At 40.5% G+C, this 16229-nt stretch overlaps 1 protein-coding gene across 1 annotated transcript in view; it reads left to right on the top strand.

The window, feature by feature from the left end:
• Positions 1-16229, top strand: part of mtnr1aa (melatonin receptor 1A a) — a 30151-nt gene continuing 13922 nt past the window's right edge. The window contains exon 1 of the mRNA XM_041036066.1: positions 1-343. Within this exon, the coding sequence (XP_040892000.1) occupies positions 160-343 (184 nt within the window). The 5' untranslated portion in view covers positions 1-159. The remainder of the gene's footprint in view (positions 344-16229) is intronic.

Here is a 16229-nt window from a genome sequence, read left to right as displayed (position 1 = left end):
AAGAAGGAGCCGAAGCGTGCGTGGAGAGGATGAAGATGAAAGCCGCGGGAGGCTATAGTATCCCACAACCGGCGTCTCCGAAACCCAGGCTTTAGGACGCACGGGGAGTCACGGCACGTTGAATTTGGCCCAGTTGAGAAAGTTCAGCGACTGTATACAATGATTATAAATGGGTCCCACCTGAACACCTCCTCGCCAGACCCCAGTGACACCGTCCTGAACCGGCCGCCGTGGGTTACCACAACTTTGGGGTGCTTCCTCATCTTCACTATCGTTGTTGACATCCTGGGCAACCTCTTGGTCATCTTCTCCGTGTATCGGAACAAAAAGCTCAGGAACGCAGGTGAGTGAACTCAAAAGTCGGGGGAAAGTATGCGTGCGTGGCGACGGAGCGGCGCGCGCGTGATTCCACTCAGCAGCGTTAAAACAACAAAACAAAAAGTCCGTTTTTAAAGTGACAACAACCCCACGTCGCGGTTATTAAGACACGCTTTTGTGAAATACCGCGCGTCCACAGGGTGACATTCTGTTGCTTAGGCGCTGTGTGTTATTGACAGTAAGAGAAATATTTTATTTTTGTTTTCTCTTTTTAACGGTGGTTCATCTTTCCCGGTGAGCTGCTCGTAACAAATCCGAGCCCGCACGAAAATACCCGTGCTCGCGATTTAATAGCCTACAACCTTGTTAACCCATAACACATCTCCCATCAAGGTCACTGTCATTTTTTAAAATCATTTTAATACACTGGCACATACAGTTTTGCTCTTAAATTTATTCAAAGGTTATCGTATAATTCTTCATCATAGAGGCTGACTGTAATGGACAGCTCAACTCGACCTCGACTTGTTATAGCCTACTTTTGAAGCGGATATAATTTCACTGACCTACACCAAGTACGCGGGCAGCTAAGCAGGTTCAGAGCAGAGTAAAGCGAAGAGAAACACTATAGTAATTATTGACACAGTCTGAAGCCACGGGGAAAGCCCAGCGCCCATCCCAGCAGTGCTCCGACTGATGCTTCCCAGGCTTTTCCACTATCGATGTTACTCCAGCCAGGAGATTTTATTTAATAATGATAATGGCAACAGAAGAATTTTTAAATTATTACCAGGTCGATGATGGAACCACGAGTGTGTTTTTATAGCTACACGCCACTTGAGCGTGGATTTAATTATGATATGGGCTGTGGATTAAATTGAGTTTGGACAAGATTGACAAAGCAGTGTTTGTCTTGCTCAGTATAGGTGGTAAAACGCTCATAATTTAATAGTCAGAGGACAGCACCGCTGTGAAAACCCAAGAGGCTTCTGTCGTGCTCAGGTCTGCACACACTAACTGGCAGCTACACTTATCATGGCTGTCATCATTTGGAGGCTGTAGTAGGGTGATTTTCTAAATACACTCCTGACATTACCATTTCACTCACCGCAGAAATGTTAGGGTCAGAATAGATTTCCATCATGTAGATAGATAGCGGTGAGCCTCTGCGAGGAATATTAAGTGTTATCCAGGATCTACAAGGATATGATTGCCTCTTACCGAGATTCTTGCAAGCTGGCACTGCTTTATGATAACCAGCATTTGATAAAGCACACATGCAACTCTGTAATAGTTGCGCTGGATTTGAGTATTTTAATAGAGCTGCTGACAACACAGCTGTAGACAAGCTGTCTTGAAATAGAATTTGTCTCTGAAACAGAATAGACTAGAATAATAGAATAAAGTTTATTTTTGCCATTTGCACAGATACATTGCATTATTCTATTCTAAATACATCTGTGTGACTTTGTAAATCATGGTGTTGCGTGTTAAATTGTGGAACAAAGTATGAGACAAAAGGAGAGATAAATTTAGGAAACTACATCTTTGAAGTTGTTCCATTAATTATGGCTAATTACATGTAAGGAGGTCATAATGCAGAAGAGGCAAGGTTTTAATCAAGCATACAGTTAACTTATATTATTTCCATTTTAATGTTGTCTATGGTTGAGTATTACCAGCTGGAATTACCATATATTTATTCACTTCATTGGGCAATTCAATTTTCTCTTTGCCACACTGAGCCAAGCAGCTTGAAGAAAAGTCCAATGTCTGAGGATCAAAAGGAAGTTGGGGGGGGGGGGGGGGGGGGGGAGTGGGACTCTGCTTAATTGTGTTTTGCAAAACTGTCCGTGAATGCTAATAAGGTCTACGTAGGCTGATGTCTTGGTTCTTCAAATTCATGCCTTTGAAGCGCATTTGCTATTTTCCATTCAAGTTCTGAAGACGTGCATGCCTAACTTCAGGCTCTTTCAATTTTCTGTTCAAAAAGCCATTGGCAAATTGTGTGCAAATTGGCAGACATATTGATTGGTATAAAAACTTTTCCATTCATGCTTTCAGCACTATTGGAATGTTTTGATGACGGGCAGGTTGTTACTGTTCATTTTACTGGACCTTATCTGTTGGAATTTGATGCCACAGATGATTATTTCAAAGACAGCCACAGATTTTACTTGGACCGAGCACAAGTCTAAACTTTCCAGAGTGGGATTCAACTGCCACATTTTATGTCCCCGAAGAAATCCAATTCCTGTTGTTGAATAGATCAGTTCTCCTCTATGGGGAAACAAATGGGCATAAATGTTCTCGGCATGAGCTAAATGTTGTTAGAAATTGCATAGCAGTCCAACAACACGGGGATAAATTAAATAATAAGTATATATATTATTTAAATATGCTCAGTGGAAAACCTGGCAGGCGTTGTGGTCACATATTGCAGGCAGCAGCAGCACTGCTGTCTCTACATGGCCAAACCCTCCGTCAGTGCACGAAATAGCCAGTGAGCGAGTGAGCGTGAAGCCAACAGCACATGGCGAGCGGTTTGAGCTGCATGGCTGGATACAAAATCAGTGCTGTGAACTCAGCTCAATGCCAGTAAATCATCTTAAATGTACCTGTTCTGCTGTAGATAAAGGAATTCTTAAACTGATGCTGAAGAAAAAAAGAAAAGATTGCCACAAGGAATTGTTGTAACTGGCCATCTTGGCTGGCTTTTATTGATGACAACAGAGGAGAATACCAAACATGGTAGCCCTGTGTGATCGCTGACATGCCATGCAATGCCTTTCCTTCACATACGTTGTGGTATTAGACTCTTAGCTTCTCCTTCTTGTTTGACCTAGAGCTGTTTGTGTCTTGTATGTCACAGAAGACTATAAACTGATTTGACATGTTGTGAAAAGGGGTTAACATTTGAATTTCTAAGCATAGTGACTAAATGGAAAATCTGAGCAGTCCCCGTTGTCCAGTGTGGTGATCCAGCTAGGCTTGGTGTCAGCAATCTTCACTGGAAAACAATGGAATCGTGTTTTTTTTTTTTTTTCATTCGTGTTGTCAGCTTGAGTCAGTGAATGAGAACAAAAGAGACTGAGATCTCTGTAGAATATCTGAAAAGTCTTATTTGTGTCACACCATCCGTTTTCTTTGTGCTTATCATTCTCAAAGCAGAAAACTTTACTGGTTCAACAGCACAGGAAGTTTCAAGAGGGTCTTAGAGTACTGTACATTCACAGTCTGAAGTGATAGACAAAAACAAGCTTTAGCTTACTGATATTTTGGTGTACTGAGTTTTGCTGCTGCAGAATAAACCAAAGAGCTCCACACAGGAGCAGGGCTGTCTGTTTTTGAGTGTGACACAGAGTTAATCCTTTTTCAGTGCTACGTGACTTAGCTGTGTGTGTCGGCAGAATGTTATTTCCGATCGTTCATTACACCTCTAGTGTCTGGTACAGTGGTATTTCTCTCGGTGTAATGAATATTTTGAGGCATTAATGCAGTATTAAGTGGCATTTGCATGTGTCTCCAATTAAAATGAGTGTTTTAGGTCTCTAAATATCCATTGGCTTTGTTGGGAGATTCTAAACGGAAATTAGCTCTGAACTGTGGAGCTTAATAAAGAGATGACTGTGAAAAGAAAACAAATCCCCTTCTGTAAATGTTATACAGTAGATTTTGATTTCGCAGCATCCTGTTTTATTTTCATCATGAGGAGAGCCATTTGAAAGACTTGTTTTGTGAGAAACTGTAATCTTTTAGACCAGGCTTTATCAGGGCCTCACATATCTGTATCAAGACTGCACAACTATGAAGAGGCAAGTTCCTTGGGTTAAATTTGTTATGCTGGAAGACAGCTAAGGCAAAGAATTTCTCAATTCATGCTGTTCGTAGGAACCATCCACACCACATCCCGCTTGAATGGCTGAGTTTACTACTTACTGTACTCTCTAAAACTGTTCATGGTGTTCCCTGCATGGCTGAACACCGCTTCAAAAAGTTTTTATTATAAAGACAAGATGATGTAGAGTTTAGGGACACTGAGAAGATGTGTCTTTGAAAAGGTGTCAGGTATTGTCAAGCTACACTGCATAATGTATCCTCTGCCAGCAGCATCAATATCGGGTGGCTGTATCATGTGTTCCCACCTCTGATAACAAGGCTGCCTCTTTGTGAACCCTGCTGTGCCCCCTGTGGCTCACACTGCTACAGTTTCACTAACAGTGACTAAAGCTGTTTTCTCATATGAACTCTGGACAATGTCTGGAGAACCAAGTCCGGACATTGTCCGGAGATGCCCTTTCACACGTGTAGCACACAACAGGAGATTGTCTGTCTCAGACGCGTTCTCACTTACTGGAAATCGCTGCGGAAATCGCAGTGTTTTGTTTACAGTTGTCTGATGATTTTGGCGTCGGCCATTACAGACGGAAGTTTCTGAATCTCATTGTCTCTCCAGTCAGATATTTTCTTTGGCATCTTTGTGTAAATTTTCCTTCTTCTTCACCTCTGCATGTTTGTATTCTTCCAGTCTCGCACCAGGCGCATGGTAGATACATCATCTACAGGCCCAATCCCTCTCTTGTCTCTGGACAGTTTCCTGCTCTATTCACCCATGGGCTCAATCAGACATTACAGTGACTTTGTATTAGGGAGCTGGCAGAGTAAAGTCTGTTTGCGTTCTCACATACAGGTCCACTGGGTAATGTCTAAACAAGTTCAGGGTTGCACTGCATGTATGAAAGCATTATAAGGGATAGGAGCTGTGAATGCATAGCAATTGTGGCTAGAAAGTTTAACTGTTCTTATGTTGTTAGGCTAAAATACATTTTGCCACATCATGATCAAAGCTGGTAGGTAAAATGTGTTGTGAAGGACAGTGAACCTCTCCTCTCAAAAATGGGATTCCTGTGGCATGGGTTCCACAAAAGAAAGTTTCCAACATCTCCTGTTCTACCACATCCCAAAGGTGTTCAACTGGATTCACATCTGGTGACTGGGGAGACCACTGATGTACACCGAACTCACTGTCGTGTTCAGACGGCTTTAGCTTTGTGACATGGTGCGTTATCATGCTGGAAGACTAAATCTGGTGAAAGGGGAGTTTCCCTTAAGTTCTAACCAGTAAGATTTCAGTCCTGGTTGAATTGGTGCCAATTGAAAGCTTGTAATGCAAAGCAGTGGCAGTAGGATGATCAGTTTACATTAGCAGTAACTTATTCACAGTGTAAAGCTCTGACACAGTGTAAAGAGAGGGAACATCAGGGGAGGCTGAATCTGTGTCCACACGGGAGGCATACCACGAACAGCATGATAGTAGAGCAACAGCAGAAGCCTCAGTACTCCATGTGTCTAAACAGGATGCGTTTAGGCACAGTAGTGAGTTATAAGTCACTGGAACTCGCTACCTCACTATTCCCATTATGAGATGGCCTCTCTTGATAGCTTGATTGATTGAAACAGAAGCGTGTCTGTTCCTTGAGACACGCATGAGTTGGATGACTGACAAACACGGCAGTTTCCTGTGAATCCCTTGTCCAGCATGGGAACGGTGGTCTCCACCACTGCCAGTAAAAACTACTTACTGAATGTAAATAGATTGATTGGCTATTACAGAAAAAATGCAGACCATAAATAGTGTCAAAATTGAGTTAAAGTTTCTTGAAAATCTTAAAGATTATGGCTTTAAATATGAATTTAAAATGTTTGACAGGTATTTTTATGTTTTAAAAAGCATGTCTGGAAGGGATCTTTAAAGGTGGTCTTTTGTGTATAAGGCGGATTCAGGTTTTTTGCAAAGTTTAACAGTATTTACTTAGGGTTCAAGTGGGCCTCAGAGCTTAAGTTATTAAAGGGGCCCTCAGTGAATGAAAAGGCACAGCTTAGAAGGTATGCGTGTGAGCTCAGGTTGACAGAAGAGGTACCGTATTGTATCTACTGTATGTTTTTTGCCAAGACTTTATCAGATTGTATGCCTAATAAAACAAACACAATCTCCGAACAGTCACATATTTTGGGCTGTTCCACATCACTGAAATATTAGATTTGAATTTGATCCTGAGTGTTTATCTCATGGATCATTATAATGTGAAGAGGAGCAATAGGTAACACAAACACTGCAATGATCAGCTTCATTTAATTAAAACTCATATTTGGCTTGTCTTGTCCTATCATTCCAGCTGCTCTCTCACAGATATGTGAAGGTGCAGAAGTCATAGCTGCTCGCTGGGTTTTCGTCAGTTTCTGTGGTGATTGCTGTGATAAGCATCGGAGTGGCACAGTATGGTGGAGCAGCTTAATCGTATAAGAACAGAAAGAAAAGGGCTCAGTGGGTGAAAAACACAGACTAATTGGGGACCCACAACAGCCAGCAGGTCATGACTTTGCAATTAATTCATAGTTTGCCCAAGCTGAATAAATGAACATTGAGTGGGAGAGGATAAGGATCTCCTTCTTTTACTCATGAGGCACTTAACTCCCAGCTATAGATTAGTTAATGCCCCTGCTGTCAGCCAGGACACGAAAAAAGGAGCGCCTGCTAGGGTACCCTGAGGCTGCTTCGCACCTGATAACTTGCAGTCAGCATTAACTGCTTCTTTCACTGCTTCTGCGCATCCTGAAACATGCAAAAGACTTTATATGTTTTCATTAATTACATCTGCCTTGCAGATCTACTATGTACAGATTTCCTGTCAGAGGGGTTTTTGACTCTCACAAGGATTAAAACTCAAACATTAGATCACACACGCATCTAATTAGGTAGCAGATATATGCACGGCTGTGGTTGTGCTGCTGGGATTGCGTGCATGATGTTATCAATGCTTGTGCTGCCAACCTTGTCTGGCTTGTTTACTGATGCCTTTCGCTCTCAGACATTGCGAGGGAGAGAAAGGTTTACAACAGTACATGATAGTGGAGATAAAGAAAAGAAGGAGGCAGCAGATTGGTGCAAGCTTGTCATACAAAGTAGACATACAGTGAAAGAGACAGAGGCTTATTTTTTTCTGTTCTGAGATAGACACTGAATCACCATTTCAGTCATGTTAGTTTGTTGTTTCCACCATGGGCGACTGGGTTTATCTTTTTGTGACATCAATAGCGACAATCATGGGAAAATTGCTCTGCAAAAAAAACCTTGTTTTTTTTTTCTTGTCTTGTTTTTCTCTATTTGAACCGACTATTTCAGTCTTGGCAGGTGTCACATTGTCCTGCTGGGTTTAGGCCTCTTTCCAGGGTCATCTGAGAAAGAAAAATTGACCCAGCAAGTGTTCATTTGACTTGGATGACTCTTCACAAGGTGCCTCAGCTTCTACGCAATTTCATGATTTTCGAATATTTACAGGATTATCTGTACACACAAGCCTGTCTGCAGTAATCCATTCTGTATATATGATTTGCATCTGCTGTATGTTAAGAATGTAGGCTGCGTGTTTCCAGATTCCTCCTCTGAGAAAACACCTCTGTGTTCCTTTCTTTTTCTGGCTTACATTCTTCGTTTGGCTTTCTCCTAACCAACTTTTGTGCCTCATCTCAGTCTGCCACCTTCTTTGTACTCCTCCTCCTCCTTCCAAGTTTACTCACCCTCACACATGCACACTCATTTTTTTTCTTTTCACTTAAATGTGACCTTCCAGGCTTCATATTCCATGACACCCTGTCTGTTTGTATCACTCTGATCCAACACCCCCACCGTTCTCTAAGGACGTTATGTTGTCAGACTGCATACCTGTGGAGGAATTCTGCCAATAGCGCTTTGCATCAAGCCAGTCAGGCTATAAGACGGTTATCACACAAACCCTGTGGATTCCGGATTATATAATGGGCAAGTGGGCAAAATGATTTAAGCCTGTTATTTTGATAAGTGTGAAACAATGACCAGCCTAACGTGGTCAAATTTAACAAGAACAGGCGTGAGGCATCTGGTCCTCCTGTCGCGACCCCCCGTGCGTGTTTCCTCTCTCTTGCTCTCATTCTGTCTGTGTCCTTCTCTCAGTCTCACACACTCAAGAGGAGAGCATGGTTTAACTTCAAAAGGAAGACATAAAGTCTATAAATACTTATACATACAAGAGAGCATATTTGCAGCCATTTAAGATTCCATCCCCCCACTCCAGTTACCCTCCCTTCCTCTTTCCATGTTTCCCTGTGCTATTTTTAATCATTTACAATATTATACAGTGAAACTTCTTTCTGCTTGATAGGAGCTTGGGATGACGCACATGGGAAGCTTAGGGCAGTGAGATCAAGTAAACCCTAATGCTCATCCAAGGGGAACTATGCCTAACACATGCATACTGTAGAGTGCTTACTGTAACTATTTGATTACACACACATACACGAGGCGGCTAAAGCTCAGGGGTTAGAGATGCTGGCTGGTGATGAGAAGGGTGCCAGTTTGAATCCTAGTTAAGAGAATCAGAACTGGGAAGCAAGAAACGCTCTCCTCTGCGTTCAAGGTGCCCTTGAATGGAGCACTTAGTCCACCATTTCTACTCAGCAGTCAACAGTGGAAGACTGTGGTTGGACTCGGCAGCTTCCAGCTGTGAATGCGTCAGTTTGTATAATTTTTAAAGCAGGACACTGATGAAAAGCAGAAAAATATGCAGGCTCAGTCAGTCCTTCTCAAATATAATTAAACAACAAAAAAAGGACAAACGTACAAACTGACCTCATTATCTTTGAAATTTTTTTTTTGTTATTTTTCCATTAATAGGTCTAGAAATAGAGCACGGTTCATCTCACTAACAAGCAAACAGCTCAATGAGAAAGCCTCGTCACTCTCTATTAGCCAATGGGTTGATTCAGTTGAATGGCATGTAATGAAAATTATTTTGGCAGACACATGAATGCCATTTGATGTAGCTCAACAAAATGCCCCATTCACTCTTATCAGACCAATGTCTGTGGGTTCAGCATGATGCTTTATCACTCAGACATAGCACTGTCCCGCATGCTCACTCCAGATGACTGCACCATTATAAAAATTAGAATTTTAGTAACTACAGAGCAGAGAAGGGAGGGCATTACATACTAAAAATAAATCCTGAGGGTAGAAGGGTGCATGTTGTCTGTGTGAAATTAGTAACATGGTTCAAACCATGCCAGGTCTAAAATAGGAAAGAAAGTCGTTTGTTTGATAATACCAACTAATTTTGGAATAGAAGTGTCAGAAAGTGGAAACAGGATATGTATTTCTCAGGAGATAACAAATGGTAAGATGATGTTTTGTTCTTCAGAGACAGAACAAGAAGAGTCTGGCCATGAAAATCTGTATTTCTTAAGACATTCATGGAGACACACATTTGTTCTTTCAGTCAGCTCAGGCCAAGATTCACCCTGCATTTCCTCCGCAACCTTCTGTAAACTTTTGCGTTATGTAATAACAGTAGCCAGAAGTGTTCTGTGTTAGATTCGCTGTGGAACAGACTGAAGAAGTATAACAGCTAATGTTTATCAGAAGGGAATTTCTGTATTGTAGTTCCAATATTTAATTGTTGAGGCTTTCCAGTAGAAATCAAATCAACTGAATAGTGTACTGTGCCTCTGATACTGGATACTGAAGATTAAAAAGTCTGATCATTTTATAGGGATCTCATAAATTTGGTTATTAAAGCTACTTTAATGATAACAGTGGATCCGGTGGCTATGGCTGATGTGACAGGGGCCACTTACAACAACAAATTACAGAGAATTATCACCCAGCTCTGCAGGTGCCTTAGCTCTATGGAGTGCACTACACTCCATGTGGCACTAGAGAACCACATATTTCCCCAAGGAGTTGGTGGAGAAAAAAATCCAGAAACGCAGCTCTAAATTAATTCTAATATCACTTCATATTTCCAGGATGTCTAAGTAAACAACTGTTTGCTAATAACATGTTGTATCAACTTTTTAAAAGTTAAAATATTTTATTGTAGTGTTCAGCTTGTTTGTGCTGCCCCCAAGTGTAAAAAACATTAGTTAATGCAGGTTTTAAAAACTGTCTCTAAGATGTAAATGTGCAAGACATTTTACTGTTGAAAAACAAACTTCTCAGTGCTCTATGGTGGACAAACTCTGTAACACCCTTTCTAAATAATTTGGAACATATCTGGCATTTCAGTTGTTATACAGTATATCAGCATCTACACTGACACTGATATATCTGGGGACAATCTGAAACTGGCTGATGATATACCGATGTATTGGTCAAGCTTGAGAAAAGCAGCTAAAAGTGAATGCCTCTGTGTGCTCAGCCATCCACATATTTAATACTTATTGTTGTGTAATGATATGTTGTTATCCAACAGCCAATCCTATCATTAACTCATCCATTTAATTCAATTTAATCGCCAATGAATATTTCCATTACTAGTTCTTTGTTATGCAGCCAGAGTCCAATTTAGTTTCCCTTTGCTTCTGTTTTGTATCATATAAGATCACTTAACATAATATGCACTTTATATAACTGACTCCATTATAAAGACTTGTGTGGTTAAGGGCTTTCATCGTGGATATGAGTGTCAGTGACTCCTGCACTTTGTTTTACCTGCAGAGAACAGTGGTTCTAACATAGCTTTTTCAACAGCCCTTTTCTAATAAGTCAAGTCACAGTTAGCATTGCAGAGGTGTACACTAATTCTCAAGAGGCAGATTATGACACATTCTTCATGGCCTGTCACGTTTGTAAAGTAATTAGTTGAGTCCTACGCGTCCCTCTAATGAGCAGGAGCTTAGTGTGTGAGATTTCCACATCACAGTATGCTTTCCTTTAATGACCCATAAACATGCTCCCTGTGATTATTGTCTAAGTGAGTGTATTTTGTCACACTTTAAGACACATTCACACATTACTTGGGTTAATTCCAGCGTTCCTTGGGTCCTGTCCAAAAGCAATGGGGAATTGTGCAGAAGGAAGTTAGATGTTCATGCTTTTCAGTAATCAGTGAACCAGTCTAAGCCTCGGTTTCTCTGAGAATATGAGAATGAACTTGTGGCATTTAGTGTTATGAAGAAATAATTAGATATTTTATGGAAAATATTGTACTGTGATAAAATGGGAGATGTGAGGAGATATATATGATATCAGTTCTGCTTTGGGACATTTATTAAAACCCTATTTTCTGAATCTGCTGCCACAGTCGACCTAATATCTTATAAATCCTAATTTTAACTTGAAGCGCTATGTGTGATTCAGTGCCAGATTGTTTTGCTGTGGTTGCTGTTCACTGACTAAAGTAAAATTAGATAAGGTAAGTTTAGGGGAAATTCAGTGGTCACACCAGACTGTTCACTGACAACCTATCACAAGTAAGATTATGTACACAACAACAGTAACACAGAAATTTTTTTGTGTGAATGGCTATGCAGACTGCACCTTTTGTTATTCCAGGAACACCCCGCATATCTGCTCTGAGCACTAATGAGATGATGATGATGATGATGGTGTTTTCGTTCATAGTAATGCACAATAAGAGCATGTTCAGGATGAGGTCATTAGGGATGGGATTTGAGAATGTTTCCATTTCGAGTTGGTCCCAGAATGTCTGATTCCTGAGAAATGTTTCGCTCTGACGCAGTTAGCTCCTCTATAAAAGCTTGTGCCTTTATAGAGGGGATATTATGTGATTTTGGATCATTACTAGTTCAGAGAAACTCCAAAATCATAGAAACAGAACACAAAAACAGAGTTCTTGTTTGTTGCTTCTGCAACAACTTGTTTGTGGCTTCACAAAATATCAAGGCTCAACATTCAGTTGTCTTTTAGCTATGTTTTGCTTAATTTACCACCCAGTTGTTTACTCAAGCTCTGCCATGAGAAACAGTGGGAGGCAGCAGTTTAAATAAAGACCGTTTACATACAGACCCAGTAACCAGAACGATGAGGTAAATGTGGCTAAAATCTGATTAAAGCTGTGCTGATTTACAGCTGGTTTGGCAGTACTAGCAACCCTTTCACATTGCACTGTAATAGTTTATTTCACTGGTCATATCAGAAATCTCTTAATGGACATCTCAATGGATGTCAGGAACTGGGACTTTTGCCATGGCAGGAAATAAAAGATATTCAAGTCTTTGGATAGATTTTATTGGACTGGACAAACACAGAAAAATATATATAGAATACTAATAGTTTCATCCACTGTTATGCTTTGAGATTTAGTGGCAATGCATGTGATGAAAATAGATTAGTGCTAGTGATAGCTAATGGTGAAATGTGATGCCAGTGGTGCTTTGGAGGCACAAAGTAAAAAACATCTCCCTACCACTGTAGGGAGGTGGAATTAAATATAGCGATTAAAGAGTATCAAAGGACTGATATGACTCCCAACAACCTCATGCCAATGGTAGTGAAAAGAACCACAGTGCAGATGAAAATATGTTTTTCCCAATAGGGAGAAGAATGTAATGTAACATTAGAATTGATAGTAAATACTGTCAATATTAGAGCATAGCTGGATTTGATAAAGCATGGAACCCATGAAGAAAAATAGCTGCTACCCAGCAGCTTCATAAAGCAGGTGAGTGTGAACTGGCAACCATACCATGAGATCATCATGTTGGGACTGGAGTAATCAGAGTAGTGTGGGGCCAGCTGTTAAGGTGGTGTTTTCACAACAACATAAAATTACTCCCAGTTTTGGGGTCAAGGTTATGTTAAAAAAAAATCCCCTGGACTAGATTTGATGTAACCAAAGTGGAGACCTCAGTTACATCAAATGGTTACGTCAGAACAGATTTTGGCCCACGGTGATCTCTTAGGATGGGAAATTTACACGAACTGGTGTGGAGAGATGCATAGCTGGTGATATACCCACGGGGTTAGGATGATGATTTTACCAAAGGATGCAAGCAGCTTTCCTGCTGAGGGAGAAAAATGTTTGGAGAGCTGCACATCAAACCGTAGTGAAATCGGAGAATGAGAATCTGTCCTCCCCTTCTTTTGTAATTCAATTAAGTTTCAGAAAGGCGACATCAGATGCTGTCAGTCATTCTCTGCTGAGCCTTAAATACAATATCATCATATCCAAAATGAGTAATTGATCATTCATCATCTGTGTCCATTAATTCCACATGAGCTAAATCATCCTGCCAAGAGTCCAAATTACTGCCCTGTGCTGTAATTTCAGGCCAGGTTACTGTGTGTGTGTGTGTCTCCCTGTTAGGACCAATTTAAGATTCACTGAGGACATTTTTGCAAAGTGAGGTAATTTTGACTTCACAGTTGGGGTTAAACTAATAAAATGAGAGTTAGAAATGGACTTAGGTTAACTGTGGGTGAAACTTTGAGGGTGAACATGTAGTTCTGAGGGTTATGGGTAGGATTAGGGGCTAAGGAACAATCACTCTCAGGGACCCTTACCTGTGTGTGTCTACATACATCTCAGCTGTAAATGTGTGTCTCAATTGGTGGGAGGCTAAAATGTGAATTGTAGTGTGTAGAAGTGCTGAAACAATTAATCAACAGAAGTTTGATCAGTTTGATTGAATTTTTGGTTTATCATTTAACCTGTATTAATTGATTTTTTTAGTTTTATTTTTTGGCCACCTAAGGGGCAGCGCAAGAAGATGTAACATGCAACAAACACAATTTTATAAAGTTGACATTGTGAACACATTAGCAAACACTTCCATTGAGCACAACCAACAAACATTAAGCAATCATCCACTATGGTCACCATGTTATTTGCTAACATTGACTGTTTTTGCTATCAGGCAGGAATCGTACAGTGGGTTCATCAGAGCTGTTTAAAGAGCTGTATGTTGTGGCTGGGAAATGATTTTGATCAGATTGATGAGAATGAACTAAAACAGTAAAGTCGTGGGCCCCAAAACTGCAACAATAAGCTTAAAGCTAATAAAATACTGTGTATAGATAAGGGGAACTGCAGTCAGGTGATGATTCTCTGTGGTTTCATTGCTAAGTGCATCTCCTTTTACATTACATGTAGTAGGTTGATCCACTGTTACTGTAAAATATTGATTTCTGCAGCTTTTAAGTCATTTATCATTGTACAAGGAGTGATGTCTCATGATAGTATTGGTTGTATTTGGGTCCTCCTTTCTGCCACCAGCTTGTTGACGGCATTGTTGCAGAATATTAGGTCTATGTGTGTGTGTGAGACACACAGACTGGAGTAGAGTGGGTTTGCATGACAACTGTGGGTGGGTGATTGATGTCTGTCTCCCAGCTGCTGTGTGTGTTTACATATGATGCTTATTTCTCTGTGTATTTACTGTCAGCCCATGAAGCGTCTTTCCACACGCAGATACAGTTTCTGTATGCATATGCTTGTGTGACTGTACCCACACACACACACACACACACACACTTACACACTTACACACTTACACACACACACACACACACTTTGTTTAAGTGAACTTTTGATCTTGTCATCATAATTATGATGGGAATGGCTACACAGGAAGTGATGTGAGGTTGAGAGACAGATGAATGTGGAAAATTCTAGTGATGCAAAGAAAGATCGTGAGTTGTTAATATAGGGATTAGTGAGATTCAGTGACATTCTGGCTGCTCTGTATGTGACTTTGAAGCAGAGCTGTTACATTCAGTAAATAGAAAATTGGAAGCTATGTCCAAAGCTTATGCTTAGAGTGGCACTCATAAAAAAATGGTAAGGATAAGCCATTAACCACAGCAATAAAATACGGCTCATCTGTTCAAAGACCTCAAATTTATGGTATGCATGTCTGAAAACACAGTAAAAAGATGACATTAAAAAAAATGCAAACGGAATCCCAGCTATGGTATAAGGAGATTAGATTGAGCTCTTTCAGGTCAATTGGGGTCAGATAGGATGATGGAAATAACTGCTGCACAAACTAATCATATATAATAAAGCTCAACAGATGCTAGAGCTCTAGTATGACCTCAATTTTCCATGGGAACAGCAATAACATATCAAAACATACAAAGGACTGTTCGCATTAGGATAGTTACGTAACTCATTACATTACTGATTCATCACCTAAAACTGTCACACAGTCCTGTCTCTTGCATATCATGTTGATAACCAGAACAATGGTAGAGATATGTACCATGGATTTTAATCGTCACTTAAATTGCACTGCAAACGTTAGCTAAGCTCACGGCATGCTAACCAGTACAGCTGTTAACAATGGCAATGTCATTGATAGGTCAATAGAGGTTGTCAGCATACTCTTCCATTTATATCCATTTGCATGCCAAGTGCTGAAGAGCTAGAGATGGTCAAAGTTGAAGAGGCAGGGCCAAAAGACTGAGAAATTATTAAACAGGAGGATTCATCTATAAAATGGAGAATATAAGAGCAAAAGCTGCAATAACTTCTTTAATCACCTCAAGATGAAACATGTCAGCAGGCACAAGGAATGTCTGAGAATGAACTCCGGCTCTTACACATGTAGTGTGCAAATGCCGACATCAATGCCCGTGTTTCTTTTTGGCCTGTAGAGGTCAGTGGAGTGATCTGTAAACACAACAATGACATATTATCACCTAATGCAGTTGTTGAGGTGAATGTGTTAGCAAACAGTGACCTTTTTCTACATTGATTCATTTGGAGAGTGAGAGTGAACCAAAACAGAAAAGCTGCTGGCTCAAGAAACCAAAATAGTTCACTGAAAGACGCTAAAATGGTTAGGTTAGGTTAAGTTGGTTAAGTTAGGTTATAATTCTCTGTGGGTTTGTCACTACAAGTGACACCTTTGCACAAATATCGATTAGTGCAGCTTTAAAAAGCCGAAGCGGTAGGTTATGGCACACATCATCTGCGGCATGTGGAGATATGTTGGCTATCCAAGCTGCGGAGACAGATGGCTTAGAGGTACCGGTGAAAACACTGGATTCATGGTTTCTAATACCAAGCTGCAAATATTTCACCCAAAACAAGATCCTGAAGTTGTACAGCAGCTGCCATGAGAAAGTGGAG

This window comes from Toxotes jaculatrix, chromosome 4, assembly GCF_017976425.1.
Source record: "Toxotes jaculatrix isolate fToxJac2 chromosome 4, fToxJac2.pri, whole genome shotgun sequence".
NCBI classification, from domain to species: Eukaryota; Metazoa; Chordata; class Actinopteri; family Toxotidae; genus Toxotes; species Toxotes jaculatrix.
This window is presented reverse-complemented; position numbering and strand designations above follow the sequence as displayed.